This window comes from Histomonas meleagridis, assembly GCF_020186115.1.
Source record: "Histomonas meleagridis strain 2922-C6/04-10x chromosome Unknown contig_86, whole genome shotgun sequence".
Classification (NCBI taxonomy): Eukaryota; Parabasalia; order Tritrichomonadida; family Dientamoebidae; genus Histomonas; species Histomonas meleagridis.
This window is the reverse complement of record NW_027150921.1, coordinates 164,615-186,531: the sequence shown is the minus strand read 5'-3', so window position 1 is coordinate 186,531 and position 21,917 is coordinate 164,615. Positions and strand designations below refer to the sequence as shown.

Below are 21,917 nucleotides of genomic sequence, written 5' to 3'. Positions count from 1 at the left end.
TAATGTCGATCGTAATATCTCTTCGTCATTTTGTAATGCAAATGATGACGACAATAACAATTTGCTCATTAGTTCATATAAACCTTTGGAATCATAATAACTCGTTAACTTTATGATGTTCTTTTCTGAGTCTTCGTCGCCAGGCGTGTATTTGTAATAGAGAAATGAGTATGAGGATAACTTCTTTTCGTCGTTTTCGATGAATTTTGTGATATCGATCTTGAAATATAAATCAAAAAATTTGTCGATCTTGAGAGAATTTTCGGAGCAAATGAGGCCGTCTAATAACTTGTTGATGAACGGAGACGTAATTTCATTAAATGGAAAATAATAAATTTCAGAATCATCAGACTTGGGACTATTATCTAATGGTGTCATTAAGTACTTGCATAAATTGTCTGATATTTTGATATAAACATTAAATGAGCCAAGTTTGGTTAATAAATTTTGACATAAATAATTGAACCAAAATTCTTTGTATTGGAAAGTATTCATTTCGGCGTTAAGACATTGAATGAATTGGTTAAGAAAAATTGACTTGTCTTCATCTTTTTGTAAATGTTGTTGAATGTATTCAGTAAATATATCTGAAAATAAATTTTGTGTGTCACTATTTGAAACAATGCTTGAAATGAAATAAATTATACGATGCAAAATTGTTTCATAGAAATCGGTTTTACCATTATGATAAGCACATAATAAATTTTTGGAAAATTTATGAAAATAATTATCTATTGTTTGAATGGGAAGAACTTCATCTTTAAACGCAACATTGTATTGGTCAAATATTTTCATTATGGTGTTACGTTCAATTTGGGTGATTTTGATTTTATTTGTTGAAATATTTTCAATCCACTTATTCGAGCTTTTAAACAATTCTTCATATTGACTATGTACTTCGGGTATAGGAGAATTTTTTTCAATCTTTGTTAAATAACTTTGAACAACAACTAAATCATCCATTCCAAGTTGCACAACTTGTCACTTTTGCATATGTCAAATGCAGCTGACAGGAAGACGTTAAAAAATCTTTTTTTGGCAATTATTGCGTCAAATTTTAACTTCGTTTATGAAACAGTATTTTCATATTAATTTTTAATCAAACAAAATAAAATAAATAACTACATTATGATGGCGGTACAAATGTTCAAAGAATAATTATAGTTTATGATTATATATTGGGATAATCATATTTTAAATATAACAATTTTTTGCCTTTTTAAAAACACCATTCAAATTTTTCATTGGATTATTCATCGTTTTGGAAACTGGCGGTTAACAGATTTACCTTCTATAGTTTACATTAGGTTCAAAAACATCTCATTAAGATGTATAAGAAACAGATTTTTGGTTACCTTTTAGGCAGAACGCTTGGAACGGGAACCACTGGGAAAGTAAAGCTAGCAGAGAGGAAAGATGATGGAACAAAAGTCGCAATAAAAATAATTAAAAAATCTGCTTTTACTGAAAGACCAGGTTTAGAAAAAAAGATCAGAAGAGAGATTGCTCTAATGAGGCTTTTTCAACATCCAAGTTTGCTTGAATTAATTCAAATCGGTGAAAGTGCAAAGCATATTTTTATTGTGATGGAATATGCAGTTTGCGGTGAACTATTTGACTACCTTGTCTCAAGACAAAACGTAGATCAGCATACGGTGATGAAGATCTTTCGACAATTAATATATGGTCTTGAATATATTCATAAGCATGGCATTTGTCATCGTGACATAAAACCAGAAAATATTCTTTTAGATGAACATCATAACATTAAAATTGCAGATTTTGGTCTAGCAAGATGGATGTCATGTAACGTAGCAAAAACTTCATGTGGTTCACCACATTATTCAGCTCCAGAAGTCATTAAAAACAAGATATATGATGGAAGGATGGCTGACGTATGGAGTTGTGGTGTTGTTCTTTATGCTTTATTAACAGTATGTTTCTAACGTTCTCCTGCCGATAGGAAAGTGCCAGAGAACGTTATTATTCAAAAACTAACACATAGGGAAGATTACCATTTGATGATAGTAATATAAGGACTTTACTTTGTAAAGTAGTTAGTGGTAAGTTTACAATCCCACGTGGCGTACCACCAATGTTTCAAGATCTGATTCATCGAATGTTAACAGTTGATCCTACAAAAAGAATTACTATTTCCGAGATAAAACAACATCCAGTCTTTAGGCTTGGCCTTGACGACAATTATATTCTTCCAACTCCAAATTCAGTTAATATTGATCATCCAATAGATCGTCTTAACATTGATCCTGAGATTATTAATGTTCTTTTATGCATTGGATATGAAAGTAAAGAACAAATCATTGAAGAATTAACATCTCCGAAACATTCAATGGCTAAAGTCTTCTTTGCGATGCTTAACAAATCGATTTCCTTAGATGATCTACCATGGAACAATAACAATGGTACACCACCAGTTCTTTCCAACGATGATTTTGAATTAATACCGATGGATAATTTATCATTATTTTCAAATGGATCTGTCGAACTTTGGTCAAGTACAATGTCCTTTGGTCTTGCGTCGTGGGATCCATTAGGTCGCTCCAACGAAAGCTCTCGTTCCGAGAGTACTATCCTCGAAACATGTTTCGAAACTGTTGAATCACTTTTTACGGTTATTCAGCAGTTTTTGACGAAGAAGTCGTATGAAATGTTATATCCGAACCAAATTGTCCTGATTGCGCGTAAGCAAACACAACAATTTGAGCTATACGTTAAGTTTGCTGCTGTTTTTGAGCGGAAAAATATCGAAGAAAGTAAAATATTGATATCGATCACAAAATTAGCAGGACTAAATGACAAAGAAGAACTTAAGTCATTGATTGAAGATTTCACAAAATGCATTACGCAATATAACGATAATTACATGAGCAATAATTACATGTTCTGTCGAAGATTTTCATGAAAATTATGTCAAGATATGGTAAATATATCTGATTGTTGTGAATAAATGTGCTTTATGATATCTTTTGCATTTATCTGATAACTTCGAATTGAGTAAATAATTATAATATTTTGGAAAATTGCATTGTTTTGGGATCCGTTCCTTTGGAATAAAAGAATTATTATGAATTGGCAAACAATGAGTATTATATTATTTTTTTTTGATTTATATTCAGTTAATTTTGAGTTCTATTTATTTTAGAATCAAAAAATCATGAAAATTAATTTTTAAATATTATAATAAACAACATAATAATTCCAATTGATGCTACTATATTATTTTTGTAAATTATTATTTGATTTGGAGATAAAAATGTTTATAATTAATAAAATACGATCAAAAAGCATAAAAAAGACCTAAAAAGTTGGAACATGAAAAACCTGTTTCAAATATATTTTTCTTATTATTATTTATATTTAAATATACTCCTCTTGTAAATTAATAACATTAGTATATATATTTTAAATTTAATAAATAATATGAGATATCTCATAATATAATTAAATAATTATGTTGTTATCATGTAATTTACAATTGAAATTTTTTTCAAAATTACTCCAATATCTCTCTATTACTTTATTTTAGATATTTTTTACAATATTTTGATGTTATTTATTTCATTTTATCTCTTATATCCATTCCGCTCTATTCATTTTAAGATTCATTTTTTAAAAATTAAATTGTTTTTAATCGTATTCAATATTTATGACGTGTTTTTTCAATAGTTTTTGTTTATTATACCATTTTCTGATTATATTTCGAATTTTTTTTGATGGTTTTCGTGAAAATAATCATCACAATAATCTAACATAATGATGTTATGAGAAAAAATGATGAAATTCATCTTGAGTTGATTAAATACAATATAAAGGCTAAATCGCGAAGAGCTAAAGGAAAAGTTGCAGACCTCCAATGGACCAAGAAAACAATTGCAAGTGTAACTCTTGGAAGGGTGGTTTCTCCATCAATTGGGTTCATGACAACATTTTGGGCTCGAAATGGATGGAAATGTATGAAAGCTGTTAAAAGAACACCAAAGGAAATGAGGCCCACATTGTTCCAGGAAATAATTTCATTTAGTCAAGAATTTGAGTTATATATGCGACAAAATAAAATTCCACCAGGTAACACCCCTGATCGGATAATTGATGATATTGTTTTTCTTTCATTCTTAATATCAAATGACAATCTCCCTGCATTTCCAGATATTAGTGGAAGCATAACCTCATTATCACAACTTTTTAATATATATCGTGATCACCAAGAAATAGGATATCTAACTGAAAACGGTAAGATCATCAGGACTAACCTTAAAAAGCTTGTTGAAGCATATATTGCAACTAAACCAGCAAGTTTTTTTTCTGTTCAAACCAGACAATTCATTTCCGATTAACCTCTTGAAGTTCTAGCTAAAGAAAATAACAGAAAAACTTAATACTATAACTTCGACTACAATCCCACAATTATATTATAATAAATCACAATCAGATGTAAAATATTCTACAAAAAGTCATACTCATAATACAACAAATAATAAGTTAACAGTAAATGGGAATGTACAAGTTACTTCATTAAATGGTTTTCAATTGTCAACAGCAGAAGGTGGTAAATGGGATACAAAATTATATGTACCATCTATCATTACATTATAAGAAGATGGTGTTGTAGAAGTTGGTCAATATATTGATATGCATAATAATGCAGATTATGATAAAGATAATACATGGAGAATTACTGCAAATACTTTTTCATCAGATTTTGAATCAGAATCTGGTTCATTATAAAGTTTTGGAAGTAATGGCATTATTCAATGTGCGACTATAAATAATGTGGATACAACAATGGACCTTCAAATTCCTTCCCCTTATCCATAATCATCGTTTTTGGATGTGATTCTTTCTCAAATGCAACATCGAGAGCATTTTTTGCGAGAATGCTTGTTTTTAGATCGATTATCTGGTAATGAATGATTTTCCAACTGCTATCATCGATAAATTCTATTAGATATTTCTGGATATTTACTTCTTCTGGCAGTTTCTCCAAAAATGCAGGGCCGGATGCCTTACTTGATTTACATATCTTGCAACATAATGTAGTGAATGATCTTCTGATGGATTTAAAGTGTAAATTTTAATATCTTGATATGAATCAAATTGTTCATAAATAATTCTACATCTCCATTCATTCAAAGTTTTAGGTACGAGAGTATTCCTTTCAGGAACTCCGCAGGGTTCGAACTAACTTTTGAACCTATACGTTCATTTTTTCGGAGTTGAACCGAACCGGTTCGGTGAACCACCGAAACTTTTTGTTCTAACCATTTCTGGCTGAACCACCGGTTCAACAAATGCAAACCGAACCGAAAAAATAGTTAACGTTTTTCGGTTCGACGAATGAAAAGTGCCAAATGTGAAAAGTTCATTGTTTGTTGAACCTTTCTGACATGTTTCAATTTTAGTTCGACCGAAAATTCGAACCCGATCGAAAAACAGTTCAAACTTCAGCATACAAATTCATTAAGTATATATATTATCGTTTAAATATTATGACATTCGACGTTGTTTGTTCAAAAAAAAGCATAAATGTTATTCAAAAACTTAAATGAATAAATCAAATAATTATTTTTATAATATGATATTCATGTTATGATGATCATCAAGTTTATGTATAATTTTCTGATAACATTTTGATCATCATATTGAAATACAAATTTTAAAAATGCATTATTTAAAAATAATCAGGTTATTTTGATTCATTTTGACCAAATGTAACTGAATAATAATTTGAATTCGATAAATCATTATTAATTAAATTTTCAGAAATAAAACAGATTAGAATCTCCGTAGCATCGCATGGTTCTCCAAAAAAATCATCGAAAACATTAAATATTAAAATTAGAATGCTTTCATCTATTATTCGTGAAAAAGTATTACCATATTATTCAATTGTAATAGACAACATTGTGATTAAATTTTCTCTTGTTTTGGAATCAAGATTGAGAATTTCAATTATAATATTGTTTAATTCTTGATCGTAAATTTCAGGACTAGTAATTTTTGGTATAAACAGAATAATTTTTGTTGCTCTCCCAAAAATGTGCTTCGGCATTTTTTCATTAACATAGAAATCATTTTCTTTTGAAAAATTCAAAATTATAATCAACAAGAATAATTAAAACTGAGTAAATAGCAACAAGTAAGTCTTGATCTAGACTCGAAAATGATTCTTCTATTATTATTATACAAAATAATCCAAAATTATCAAAAAATAGATTAATTAATCTATGTGCTGACATTTTGAAAATCTGAATTGAAGATTCATATCGATTTTTGATATTTTTGACATATAATCCTTGAATTTTTTGTGTTTTCATATTAAGAAACCCATTTAACTTTCTGTTATACGATCATCGTTATATTGACTTTTTGTTTTACAATAATCATTATATTAATTCTATGATATACGATCATTGCATGTTAACTTTTTGACAAAAGCACTTACGATTTACAGCATACAGCTGACTATTTCTTAATGAAACAAAGTTTTCTTAGAGATCTACCAAAAAAATCAAGAATTCATGCTCTATTAAAAAACGGAGATCCTGAAATAATCTTATTCGTATATATACAGCTTCCATATATAAATTTATCTTCTTTGAATGCTGTAGAGAATGGCGTGCTGCATTGCCCACTGAGTTTTTATAAACATCATGACATATTGCGCATAAAAAAATATCTTTTATAATATTATCATTTTTATTCAAAAAAAATATATGTAATCATATCCCCTTATTTTAATGGCAAACGATATTTGTTGTGATTTTGCAGTTAAAATAACTTGTAAAACATCAGTAATATTATTGTCATCAATATTTTTTTTAATTTGAACATCAATAAGCTGTATATATACGAATAAGATTATTTTTATATAAAACAGCACAGCCTATTTCGTAAATTGAAAATGAAACATTTAGAAATTCATTTGATATCAAAATTTTTTATCAAGAAAAATCACATGATTACATGAAATTAGATTTCAATCAACTTGTTGAAGAAATTCAATTAAATATTAACAAATCATCAACAGCAGTTTTGGTATTAGATGAATGAACAAATTATAATAACTTATATTTAGGAATTACTGCTTATTTCACGAGCAGAAACATTAAATATGATTCAATTGTTTTAGCACTAGCAATTCCTCATGAATATGATAGAACACCAAATACTATTTCATAAGAATTAGCAAATCAACTAGAACGTTATAATATCATGAGTAAAGTTAAGTAGCTAATAAATACACGATTAATGAATCCCCAAAAAAATATGCAAGATTGCACTTGTAAGAAGCTTTGAACCATTACTATGGCTCAATGGTCATACATGGCTTATTATGTTACCTTTGGTAACATTGATCTATGCGAAAGTGCTATTAGAATATTCATTTGTTACATAAATAGTTGGACTATCAAATGTTGTATTATAACACGCTGGTTCATTCTTACCATAGAAGCAAACAATTTCAAGACTCATGGATGAACTACAAGCATTATTATCTATCACATTAATGTTCTCTGGAATGATAACTTTTTTAATGCTATCGCATCCAATAAATGCGCCTAATCCAATTGTTCTTACTGAACAGAGAATATCAATATTAGAAATCAAAGAACAACCTTCAAATGCATATTCTTGGATTGTTAAAATGGATTCGGAATTACAACATCACCTGATTTTCCAGAAGGACAAAATATTAATTTAGTAATATTTTTGTTATATATAATTCCGTCATTGTTATAATTGGAGTAATATATATTATTTAGTGAGATGGTGACAGATACTAAATTTGGACAATTTTGAAATGCAATTAGACCATTTGAAACCACTGAGTCTGGAATATTGACATTGTGAAACAAACATTCATTAGACTGGTAGTATTATAATATTGTGATTGAATTGGGAATACTTAAATTTATCAAAAAAGAACGATTAATGAATGAAAAGACACCAATTGAGTTTACAGAATTGGGGATATTTATATTTGTAATAAGTAAACAATCCTCAAATGCATAATCTTCAATTAATTGAACAGAACTAGGAATATTTACAATGCCTTCTACTGATCCATAAAACATCCAAAAAATGCATAATCTATTATTGTTGTAACGGATTCACCGATTACTACATTTGTTAATTTGCTCTGATTAAAAAAAGCATGGTAGTCAATCACAAATACATTGCTCCCAATTTGCAGTTTTGAAAAATGACCAATGGTTTCAAAATCATATCATGTAATACTTGAAACAATAAAAATGTTAAGAGTATCATTTTGGATAATAAAGTCACAACATGTGAAAATAGGACGAATATAAAACATGTATGATAATTAATGCCATCCTTGGCATATTTAAAATTCAATTGTTCAAATGTTTTTCTTCATCCCTATTATCATCATTGCTGCCAGACAATCAACAGAAAAGCAGTGTTAAGCCAGAACTTTCTATTAATGTGAAAGGAGATTATATTTTAACGAATTAATAAATCAATATTGCAAAATTATAGGCTTTCTTGCTAACAGCAAAAAATGAAATTCCAACAGCTGGAGGTGGTAGATTTATTACAGGTGTTGATTCCGGGAATGTTTATGCATTTTATTACCATCCATCAAAGAGACACCGAGTTTCATGTTAACCAGGACCTATTTAAAAATATTTTATTTATTTTTTTTGATATAAATGCCATTTTTGCGGATAAAATACCATTATAATACAAAATTTCATCAAAATATTTGCATTATATCTCAATGTCACTACGACTTTGACTCCAATGAATGTTTTTGATCTTTTCACGATTGGTTAATTTGATAGCATTTTGAATTTTTTTGTTTTTCAGAATCAACAATTATCTAACTTCAAATCATCATTTCTAATACGATACAGATGACTCGTGCCTCTGAACCCCTATGGGCCATGGAAGGACGTGTATCTCGTTCCCCTTCACTGCCCCAGTGAATCCAGAACATATCTGGGTGCAACAAAGATTGGCATCTTAAAATAGAAATGATTCTCGCGGTGAATATCCTATGAGTTTTCCAATGTTCCCGCTAATTATTTCCGATCTTAACGTACAATTTATATTATACTTAACGGCTTCTAATAATGTATCTATTTTAAATTTAATAATTCAAAAGCAAATGTTCATTTATGATTTTATTGATTATTTATGAATTCTTCTAAATGATCCTTTTCTTCCTCCATATCATACTCACCAATTGTTCCTGAACGAATAATATAAATCCATCACTTTTATCAAATATTTTTTTGATATAAAAATATCTGAAAATAATTATGAAAAAATTGTATGCAGAAATATAATAGACTGTTTGACAATAAATATAATTGATTGAAAACATATGTTATGATTAGAATTATTTAAATATTGGATAAAAAATATTCTTTTTGATTTATTAATTATGAGATTGTATGAGAAAATAATATAATGATAGCCTAACATAAATTTATGCAAAACATGCATAAAGCTATATCAAATTTGTGTATTTTCACTTGTTTATTCATGCTTTTTCATATTATTATATGTTACATCATGTTCATTCATGATGTTATTCTAAAATTATTCATTTATTATATTGTTGGGCATATAAATATAAATGTAAAGATATTGCAAGAGAAATAGGAGTGAGTAGAAACACAGTAACATATTATTATATATTATTTAGAAATGCCTGTGATGCATATGTTTTATTTTGAGAAGGTCTTCTTGTCGGTAGCCCTGGTAAAACTGTTCAAATTGATGAAACTTTAATGTGCCGAAGAAAATATAATGTTGGACGAGGTTTAAATCGAGTATGGATATTTGGGGGAATTTGCGTGGGAAATAGACCATTCTTTTGTCTTGTTATACCTGATCGAACAAGAGAAACATTAGAAGAAAAGATTCGTAATCATATATTACCTGAAACAAAAATAATTTTAGATTGCTGGAAGGCGTATGACTTTCTTGATGATGACAATGATCACGAGCATGAAACTGTGAATCATTTCTGAAATTTTGTTGATCCTGAAACTAAATCGCACACTCAAATGATAGAAAGACTTTGGAGGGAACTTAAAAAAATTAATAAAAGATATGAAGGAATTCAAAAAAACAAAGTCAATGAACATATATCAGAGTTCATGTGGAGATGGAATGTTATTCACAATCAGAATCAAATGTTTAGGGCCACCGTTCAATTAATCGCAGACACAAAGTTTACAAAAGTAATTGATTGCGAAAAAGAAGAAAAAGAATTGAAATAGATAAATATTCATATCTTTGATCGTCATAATTTTTTTCGAATATTAATAAAAATTGATATAAGAAATATAAATTCAAATTTTATTATATCATTCAAATATTGATTCGTGTATATTATTCGTCACAAATCACGAAATTTTGAAAATTTAATTATCGAAAAATGTGTATATATTATATCAATTCGATAACATATTGTTTAGATTTTGTTTTGTTTAAATATTTTGTTGTAAATTTCGAAATTTCGAAAATCTGATTTTTGAAAAAAAACATGTTATTGAGTAGATACAATATGTATTAACGGTTGTTAATGAGAATGAAATGGTATAATATTTACGCGAATTTTTAAAAATACTGAAAAAAGTCATGAAAAAGATTTTTATTAATATTATTATGGATTTTCGGTCATTATTCTATTTATAATATGAAAATTCGTTTTATATGCTTATTCAATTATTATCATGCCTACCCGTTACTCAATATTAATTTCATTTGAAAAATTGACGGTAAAAATGATTTTTAATAAAAATTTCATTTTATACTGTATCATAATTTTAAACTTATATAAATATAATTATGAATATTTCATTTATAATATATAATCCAAAATTCAATCAAATATCAATAAAATATGTAATCTAAATAGAGGTAGATATTAACTTACCACACCCATATAACGGATGTAGCCATGAATAAAATGTAATAATTTTATTAATATAGATAATATTTATTTACATTCAACGGAAAATCTGATTGGGTGCACTCCTATACATAAACTATTTAAACTATTTTGACTCAAATGTTGTATAGGGTGTTCGGATAAATATTAGTATCAGCGTTTGTGCTGAATAATATTTATTAAAATTTCAAATATAAATACATTAAATGTATGTGATATTTTATTTTAAATATTGGATCTTATTTTTATTTGGTTCATGAGTTATAGTAAAAATAATGATTCAAAATCCGTTTATTTTTAAAATACGTTAAAAATTTCATTTTTAAAATGAGTGATCATATTAAACATCTCGTCATATATTGGTACAACAAAAATTTGAAGCCAAATAATATATATAGGGGGTGGAAAAAGTGCGTTCGTCAGCATTTTTTTTAATGAATAAAAAAGTAAAAGAAATTTTGTTTATTTATTATGATATGTATTCATTTTGAGTTACAATTGAAACTAAAAGTCTGTTCATCCATTCATTATATACGGCTCTGAAGGTATCTTTAGGAATATTATACAGTAATGTTTCAACCTTTTGAAAAAGTTGATCTACATTATCAAACTTCTCACCTTCGAGCATTTTTTTTAGATATCCGAACAGAAAAAAGTCAGAAGGTGCGAGGTCTGGCGAAAACGGGGGTTGCGGAAGTCTTTTAATCCCCAATTAATTCAATTTTTCATGAACCAAATGAAACCGGGCGTTATCCATATGCAAAAAATATCCCTTCGTTGAAATTCTCCTTGCCAAATCTCCAAGTACAACTTCAGAAAAAAAAATTCGATCAAATTTTTGGCCTATCGGGAGCATTGTTATTGATTTGATACCAGTTATAGACCATATAACAGATATCATTACTTTTTTGGAGGCAATAGTTTGTTTGGGTTTGTATGGTTTTTGCACTTCAGATTCAATCCACATCGAGTTTCTCCCGTTAACAAAATAAATCCAGGTTTTATCTTGCGTCAATATGTGTCTTAGTCTGTAGTCATTTGAACTAGAAAGGAATTCAAATAATTCAGAAGCAATGGCAGCTCTTTTGGCTTTAATTTCTGGAGTCAACTTATGTGGGATCCATTTGAAGTTAACTTTTTTCATCCCTAAAATATCGATCATTATATTTTTCACTGTTTTTGGATCTGCGCCTACATTCTTCGCAATTTTTTTCGTCGATGCATATGGATAACTTAATATAAAACTGGTTATTCTTTGATCTAAATCTGATCTTCTTGGTCTCCCTGTTTTTTTCTGTTCGAAAATTGAGAAGGTATGTTCATTCATCTTTTTTGTCCATTTCTGAACTGTTCGAAGTGTAATAATATTATCACCATATACAGCACATAATCGCCTATATATGTCTTGATTTTCATTTGATTCTAACCAAAGGAAATGGACAACAGAACGTAATTCCTCAATTGGAACTGACATTAAAATGATTAAACGTTCTCTTCCAGAGGTATCCTGAAAAAAAGTAGTTTTACTTCATGCATCATATTTACTTGGAAAAAAGTATCATAATAATAATACAAATATATTTATTATAAATTTTATTTATATAATTTGATTTCATTAATATCTAATATAAATCAAAAAAAAAGCTGACCAACTGACTTTTTCCACCCCCTATATAAGAAATGTTGTAAAAACTTTGGTGAAGATAATGTTCACTATAGCACAATAACAGATTAGTGTAGAAAATTGTTATTAGGCCAAAACATTCTGGTAAGAAAAACTGGCAGCGGTTTATTTACAGATAATTTTATTGACCTATTAATTTGTGATCAATTAGAACAAATGCCATTTCACAGTGTCAAAACATTGAGCACAACTTTAAAAATCCCAAAAAGTACAATCCATGATCATCTCCGCAAAATGGGATTTGTTGTGAAGCATTTAAGGTTCGTTCCTCACACACTTTCTTATGAACAAAAATTACAACATATTGATAAGTCAAAACAACTTTTGGAAATTATTCAACAGGCACGTCACCAATCTTGGAAGTTCTTCTTAACAGGTGATGAGAGCTGGTGTTATTTTACAGAAGATTTTGAAATTCAATGGCTCCAGCCTGATCAAAAACCTTTTACAAGACCTAGAAGAATTATATCAACACCAAAAAGAATGCTAACGGTTTTTTGGTCTCCTTTGACATTTAGAATAGTTGAAATGTTATTTTATGGTAATAAATTTAATAGCTCTTACTTTACTGAATCTATTCTAAAAAAAATTGTAAAAACAAATCCTCAGCAAATGGAAGGGCGGCCGAAAAGAAAAGTTGTGGTGCATATGGACAATGCGACACCTCATCGGTCAAATGAAATCAAGAAGTTTGCCACCAAAAATGGGTTATCTTTATGCTCTCATCCAGCATTTTCGCCAGATTTAGCACCATCAGACTTTTATCTTTTTGGTAAAGTTAAAAATGAATTAAAAGGTTCAGGGTTTGTCTCAGAAGATGAACTTTTTGAGGCAATTAAGTCAATATTGGAGAAGATCACAAGAGATGAACTTGAATCCGTCTTTAGAGAATGGGAAAGGAGACTCCAAGCCTGTATTGATAATGAGGGTGGTTACATTGAGTAAAGTTTACTTTACTATGAAAATTTTGTTTGTAGCATTTTCTGATATTAAAATACTAAAATTTATCCGGACACCCAATACCAATGGCCATATCGTTACGACCCAATTTAACCAGGAATTCCTTATTATATTCAAATTAACAATTACAAATATCAATTCGAACGTTATGGGTTGAAAAAATATATAAGAACATTTCACAGATTTATTCATGGCACAACAGGAGTGTACAGAATCATTGTCCTTGCTATGCAATTATCAATTTTGCTCCTGATTTAATACAATTTTATTATCAAATCAAAGGTGCACATTCATGTGCTCAATATAACACAATTAAAATTTAATTTTTACGGAAGAACAAGTTCAAGCAAAAATTGTTAGGTGCTATAATAAAAACAAGTATCAAATAGCACCAACTATTATTTTCTATAGTATTTTTCAGTGGATCGAAACTAAAACCCCCCCAGGCCAACGAAAAAATATAATAGATTACAAAAATGTTCAAAATTTAGTATATGAACTTAATCGTCAATATCGAGAAATACCAGATTATCGGAAGACGATAGATGGGCATAGGTCATTATTTTTGATAATTACAATTGAAAATAATCATACATTTTCGAGTTTTGTATCAGATTATATGTTGCAAAAAGTACCTGAATCAAGTATTGCTGGAATCGATGGTACATTCAAAGTTCCTCCATAAAACTTTTATTGATTGCTTCAGTAAAATAACAATATTCTATGTTATATGAAATTGAACTTTCAAGTGAAGGTCCTATTTTTTTATTCCGTTTTTAAATTTATTCCACAAACCCCACTTAATTAAATATTATGGAAAATATTTTTCATTTTCATCAATGTATTATAATAATACGCAATTCAAAAATGAAGATCATAATCAAGGTAATATTGGGATCTATTTTGATCGTCTTAAAGATTTAATTGCTAAAAATGATGGTACTCGTTCTTTTATTTTAAGAACTGAAGATTGTCATGATCAAAATGCACCATTTAATCAATCTCAAGAAACTAGATTAAGAATTACACATGGTGATCATATGGTTTCACAAATAACTGAAGGTTTTATTAATTTTAAACTTAGAATAACTGTACAATTATCAAAAGCTATTTCATCTGGTAATTTGTCAGATCCTGAGAATTTAGTTAAAATATTTATAGGTTTTAAGAGTTCTAATCAATTATTAGATCAATGACAAATTATGTCTAATAATATATCTACTGGTTATCAACAAAATGAATGTTGTCGTGAAGGTTATTGTTATTCTACAATTAAACCCTATGCTGAAAAGAAAACTAGAAAATATACACATATTTTATATGAAAATGTTTCAGAATATTCTCAATCTGTTTTTGGTACTTATGTTGATTTAAATACAATTGCAGATGGAAATAAACATGATATCGAATTTGAAATGAATCTTCCATTTGAAGATATATTAGCTTTACAAGCATTTGATTTATATCCAAATAGATTAGTTGGTGATATTGAATTAAAGTTTTATGTTAAACAAAATGGTTTAATTTGGTGTCAAGTAGATCCACGTAAAATTAAAGAAGTTAAAGAATTTTTTAGAAGATTCTACTATTAATGCTACATTTAATAATTTACCTTTATTTACTCATGGTTTTACTCAAATAGGTAATTCTGCTAATATAACTACTACATTTAAATGTGATACTGAAACTAATCATACTATTGATACTGCATCTGAGAATGTTTCTCTATATTGTACAGGTTTAACTGTACTTTCATGTAAATCTAATATGTTTGGATTTGGAGTTAAAGAAGAAACTTTAAATCAAATAGCTCAAATACTTCAACAACCTGGAGGTTTATTAATTCCTTCACAACAATTAGATTATAATGCATTTGCTTTAGCTGCTACAGAATCTGGTATACAATCTACTATTAATATGCCTTTATTTGATGTCACAACTATTACAGTTGTATTTCCAAAAAATGCTAATGATTATACTTGTTTCGATAATCCTATTTATAATAATGTACAATTAACTATTGCAGGTCAAAATTATCCTGATGAACCTATTTCTACTTTAGGTGCTAGATTTTTACAATATCAATTAGTTGCTTCTGATTTAGATGGTGGTATACAATGTACTAAAGAATTCGAAGATTCTTTAACTATGGATAGGAATGCTTCAAATGGTACAAGATATAATAATACATTAAGTGATGCTACTTCTTTTATGCTTAATATACAATGTGAACGTTCGCGTGGTGGTTACGTATTTGATGGTTTAGATTCTAATGGACAAAATATACCAATACAAATTAGGGGACAGCCTATTTATACACTAGCTAACGATACATATTATAATGTAGATGATGCTGGAAATCATCCGCCTCCACCACAATAATTTATATGTCGTGATACTTATTTCACATTAGATTTACACAACGGTTTGAAATATCATTCTAATGGTACCCCTGATGGTTATTAAATAAAAATTAATTATATATAAAATAATCATCATATGATCATATACTAAATAAACTTGAAATGATTTAAAAACATCATAATAGTCTTAGATAAATCATTATATTTTTATAGTTTATATTGGGGTACACTAAATTCATCTGAACAAATGGAAAGAGAGTATCTTGTCACAAGCATCCTCGACCACTACTTCCGCATGGAAGGAACAAACGAAGTCCTTTACTTCGTATTGTTATGGGAGGATGGCTCAATAACAGCGGAACCAGCAAATTGCTTAACAAATTGCGATGATCTTTTAGGCGATTACATATAGAAGCTGGTAAGCCAACGCAAATTCGATCAAGTACGAGGAATCCTACAATTCATTCAATAAACAACCTCAAACAACATTTTTTTTCATTGTTGTGTCTAAAAAATGGATTTAATCTATGCATCTTCATTTTCATCCGGAAGATACCGATCAATAAACTAAACAATCATATAGTACTCCTTAGTAAACTCTCCAATTTCACACCCCACTCGTACTCTAGACAACATTTGAATAGTGATGTGATGTAAACCATTCAATTTATTTCAATGGTTTATGAAAAAAGTAATGTTTGATTAATACGATAGATGAACGTTAAAGGCAAAAAATGCCAAATTGACTTTAAGATTCAAAGTTACGATCATAGTTCTTGTCAAAATATACGATCATTAAATTGAATAGCGATAATGTTGTTTTCTGAGAGTTTTGATCTCAATGACTTTTTGAACTGAATAAAGTATGTATTATCAAATATTTTTTGTATAAATGATTTACTGATCGTTTCCCATGATCTCAAAAATCTATTTATATCTTAAGTTAGGACATAACTGTAAAAATTGAATCTATCGTTAATTCAGAAGTGAAAAAATACGTTCAAAATCAATTCAATTTTTTATCATTGATCCCCTGTCCATAAAAATCACATAACAAATCATTGTTCATTTATTCATTCAAATGTGTCACTTTTCGAACGATAGAAAATATTAACGACATTATTTTTATTTATAGAACATTTTGAGCTTGATCATTTTGATTTTGAGGCATTATTGAGTTTGCATAATTTTGTAAAACATTTAATTTATTTACATAAGCATTATAATTGTTAAAATCATTATTAAATATTTGATTTAATAATTCCATTTTAGATATTTGATAAGCTTGATCTGATTGTTCAGGTGTTATATATTGTAAAGGATTTTTAATGATGAGATGATATTTTTCATCTATAAATTTATAAATTTGTTTTCTTAATAAATTATGATATTTATTATATACAGTTACAGTTAATGTTATTACATTTTTATTTTTAACAATAGAAAACGAAGGTTTAATATTTATAGCAGTAAAATCACAATCTTTAAATTCTTGTGCAAAGCATGTATAAAGAGATTCCATTAATAATAATGAAATGATTTTATAAAATTATTTTATTTTATGGAAAACGATATTAATATTGATGTCATAGATAATATGATTGATTATTGTTTATATAAAAATAAATTTAAATTAAATGAAGAATTAATAAGTGAAATTCATCCAGAAGTAAATTTACCTTATAATTCTTTAAATATAGCAGTAGGTAGACAAAGAAGTGGGAAAACTCAATGTATAATTAGAGAAATTATTAAAATTAGTAATATTAGTCCTAGAACTCATTAATTTTAATTTATATTAATAAAAATGGATTAGAAAATGATCCTACATTTGAATCATTAAAACCTTTAATAAAGATTCCAATATTATATGTAGCTGAAAATCAAGCAGAAGATATAGTTAAAGATATATTAAAATGGAAACAATTTTATAATGAAATTAAAAATAATCATTGGGAAAATAAAATAGTAGATAATCAAATATCTGAATTATTTGAAAAATTATATAATAATAATTTTAATAATTTAACTTTACATACTATAATATTTTTTGAAGATTGTGCTAATAGTCCTTCATTTAAAAAACCTACTAGTTATTTTAATCAATTATTTACTAAATTAGCTCATATTCAATGTTCTGTATTTTTCGCTGTACAATTTTGGAAATCTTTACCTGCTGAAGTTAAAGCTAATGTAAGTACTATATTTATATTTCCTAATTTCTCTAAACAACAATTAATTTATATGTTAGCTCAAATACCATTGTCTTATACTAAAGATCAAATTTATTCAGTTTATCAAAAATTAACTGGTCATCAAAAAATGATTATTGACGTTAATAAACAAAAAATAAAAATTGAATAAAAAATGATAAATTAAAATTCATTTTTTTTTAATATCATATAAAGAAAGTGGTATAGATAATGAAATAGCTACTTATCTCAATGTTCTGGGGTCGATATGAATGCTGCTATTGATAAATTAAAACAATGGCGAATTAAACAAAACATTAAAACTATGAATGACCTCAATAGACAAATAAACATATGGCGTAATCAAAAATCATCTGGTATAGATGAGAATACTTTATGGGACGATATATTGTCATATTTACAAAATATTGGACATCCATTCTTTTATGAATTACCATCATTTCATCCAGAGGTAGAAAAGGAGGACGCTATAGAAGAACAAACAGAAAATGAAGAAGATCATTTTTCATCAATGCAACCAACAGTAACTATCGAGGACATTAACCCAATTTTGTCTAACGAAATTCCACCATTGGGATATGAAAAAGTGGTTGGAAAATATCAAAAAAGAAGTAACAAATACTAAAAATTCACCACCACCAATAAGACCTCATAAATATCAAATTAGAACTCCTGATGGTAAAATGTATGATTTTATAGAAGATAAATCAAAATATAAATATACTGGAGGAAGTAATGTTATATTGGATGAAAATATGGATACATTAGCACATCTTATTCTTGATTTGAAGAAAGATGTTAAAAAAATTAGAGAGCTTCAAACAATAGAAGGAGCAAGAGCATTAGTTGAAAAACATAATAAAGATAAAAAGGATCCAAGATATCATTGGACTGCAATTGAAGAAGATATAAATAAGGATGGTATTCCAGATGTTATAGTTGCAGATCAACATAAAAGAGCAAAATTTGTAAATGGATGGACAGTTAAACAACATGACCCCTATGAAAGACAATATATATAATTTTTACAACAAAGATATGGTAGTCCACAAAATAGAAAACTTTTGAGAGCAAAAGGTCGACATATAGAGGATTTCGATGAATTTATGGATACATATATAAGAAAAGTTTCATATGATGATAATAAGCCATTTGATGATCCTAGGGCAGAACCTACCCCAGAAGGTAGACAAATTATGGATACTGTTGATAAATTTAATTTAAAGTATTATCAAGATACAGGTGTTAGAGATGTTTATAAAACACACAAGCCAAGAAGGAGAACAGCAAATCAAGTGTTTACTAGTTATGTTATTAAGCCAATTTATAATGATTATCTTAAAGATTATCAAAAGAATAATGCTAATGATGAACAACTTCCTGGAAAGTTAGCTCTGATTAAAGGAATGTTTCCAATACTTATTGTATCTGCTAAATTTTATAATGACATTATAAAAACAAGAATGAATAAGATATTGGCAGGTCAAAATATTAAAGATGAGAAAACAGCTAAGGAATATATTAGAGAAGATACAGGAGAAAATTATTTAACAAGCGCTTCAAAGCAAGCAGTTTCTGAAATTTTACAAGATAAGAATAAATATGAAGCTGTTAAAACAGCATTATATACATATATTGACAGTAATCGTGGTTTCTAAATAAAAAAAAATTTAAAAATCATTATTTTTTATGATTAAAATAAGTGATTTCCCACCTTATGTAGGGAAGAATAATACTAAACATAATAGTTCTAGTGCTAATTGTAAAGTTATTATAAATAATAACAATAGTGAAACACCAGCACATTATCCTGAAGTTAATGAAGAAACACCAAAAATAATTACAAGGAAAACTGAACTTAATACTGATAATGCAAGTGTTTTATATAAACATATAGCTTCAACATTTAGTGCGATATTAAAGACGAATAATGTGAAATTAATAGCAAATTTAATTGATAATAGTGGAAAAATTATTATTAATGCTAATGATTTAGTACAAGCTATAAGTTTAATTTTAGAAATTGATTTTAATCAAGTTAGATTAAGTTATGAAGATCCTGAACCTGGTTGTTTAAAACATGTAAATCCAATTAAAAAAGTTCATTCAATTAAGATTAATATATATGATTTTAATTCTCAATATAATAAAGAATATAACACATTAATAAATGAATTTAATATATCATTAGAAAAAGTATTTATTTATTAAGATTAATGAGATTAGGCACAGGATTTAATAAATATCTTGGTACTGACATTTTTATTCCTTTTTCATTATAAATATTATATTTACCTTTTTCGAAATTATCTACTATAAAAATATCTGATAATATTTTTGATCTCTTATTTAGTTGATCTGTATTATAAACTGATACTGTTGTACCAGGAGGTAAATAAAATCCTTCTTGATTTATAATTTTATCATTTAATTTATGTAACTCTAAACCAAAAGATTTTCTTTGATTAAAAGCTTCTAATGGTGAAATTATTTTGTGATTTAATTGACTTAATGTTTTATGTTATGAATTATTATAATTACCAACAATTTTCTTCATATGATATAGGTCTATTTCTTTTAAACCCATATTATCAGCCATATCTCTAATAGTTCTGCAAATTCTATTTATTATAGCTAAAGAAGTATGAATAGGATAAGATTTATCTTCTAAAATTATTCTTTTTACTGGAATTATTTTTACACCAGATAAATGTGCTATTATATATTGTGAAGGTTCTGATAAAAATGTTTTTTTCGGAATCACAATGTATAATTTTAGGATTAAATCCTATATTATATAAAATAAATAAAGTATTAGCTATAGATTCTATTGATTTCTTTGTAGTTATTTTATCATTTATTTTTGTATTAGTATAGGAATAAAATAAAAATCTAGACCTAACTTCAACTGCTAATAAATAACAATATTTTGTCTCTGTTTTAGTGATTCCATCATAATCAGAAAAAAATAAATCCATTTGATATTCACCATTATACGTTCCCAATTTTATTATCAATTATTTCGATATCACATTAATATTCTTTTGATTCTTTACAATATTCATTAAATTTGATAGGCTTTTTTTCAGCTTCAAAAACTTCGTGTGCAAAATCTCATTCAATTTTTTGATAGTCTTTTCAATATTATAATATGCATAATGCTCTGGGATTGTTTTTCCTCCAATTTTTCTATTGATAGGTGTAATTTTTTCATTTTCGATAAAAATTTTAATAAAATTATATTCAAATTGTTCATAATTGTTAAAATGTTTATTTTTATATTGTTTATCTGTTATTCTTTCTAAGTTGTCATCTATAAAATAATTAACTAAATTGTTGTATGTTTCGACTAATGGCTTTGTACCAGTATTAAATTCAGGTGTAAATTTAATCTCCCTATTATATTTTTCATTCAAAAGATTAATAAAATATTGAAGACTCAAATTACCTTTTAATTGTGAATTTTGATTATTTAATTCATTTTTAACTATTGTTTCGAATGCATCTTGCATTTCTCTCTTTCTTTTATAAATTGGATACATATATAAAATAAATATATTTTTTTTATTCTTTAAATACACTTAATAAATGTTCATCTATTATACCTGTTACTTTACCAACTATTGAATTGAATATTTTAGTAGATATTACTAAATCATCTGATAATTTATTACCATCAAATAATACTACATCACCAATTTCATAATCTGTAGTATTATTTACTCTAAAATAAAAATCTCAATGTG

At 27.3% G+C, this 21,917-nt stretch overlaps 5 protein-coding genes across 5 annotated transcripts; all 5 read left to right on the top strand.

Annotated features, from left to right (window-relative positions):
* Positions 1-1,328: 1,328 nt before the first annotated feature.
* On the top strand, positions 1,329-1,946 carry GO595_009165 (CAMK family protein kinase; the record flags this gene model as incomplete). Its single annotated transcript, XM_067922820.1, has 1 exon — positions 1,329-1,946. The coding sequence occupies one exon, from the start codon at positions 1,329-1,331 to the stop codon at positions 1,944-1,946; it is 618 nt and encodes a 205-aa protein (XP_067770683.1).
* A 173-nt stretch (positions 1,947-2,119) lies between these two features.
* GO595_009164 (CAMK family protein kinase) lies at positions 2,120-2,923 on the top strand (the record flags this gene model as incomplete). The annotated part of the gene is made up of 1 exon (XM_067922819.1): positions 2,120-2,923. One exon carries the CDS (start codon positions 2,120-2,122, stop codon positions 2,921-2,923), a length of 804 nt encoding a protein of 267 aa, XP_067770682.1.
* Positions 2,924-13,247: 10,324 nt separating this feature from the next.
* Positions 13,248-13,580, top strand: GO595_009163 (histone-lysine N-methyltransferase SETMAR-like protein; the record flags this gene model as incomplete). The annotated part of the gene is made up of 1 exon (XM_067922818.1): positions 13,248-13,580. One exon carries the CDS (start codon positions 13,248-13,250, stop codon positions 13,578-13,580), a length of 333 nt encoding a protein of 110 aa, XP_067770681.1.
* Positions 13,581-15,362: 1,782 nt separating this feature from the next.
* GO595_009162 (uncharacterized protein) lies at positions 15,363-15,977 on the top strand (the record flags this gene model as incomplete). Its single annotated transcript, XM_067922817.1, has 1 exon — positions 15,363-15,977. One exon carries the CDS (start codon positions 15,363-15,365, stop codon positions 15,975-15,977), a length of 615 nt encoding a protein of 204 aa, XP_067770680.1.
* A 3,300-nt stretch (positions 15,978-19,277) lies between these two features.
* On the top strand, positions 19,278-19,829 carry GO595_009161 (uncharacterized protein; the record flags this gene model as incomplete). Its single annotated transcript, XM_067922816.1, has 1 exon — positions 19,278-19,829. One exon carries the CDS (start codon positions 19,278-19,280, stop codon positions 19,827-19,829), a length of 552 nt encoding a protein of 183 aa, XP_067770679.1.
* Positions 19,830-21,917: the final 2,088 nt, after the last annotated feature.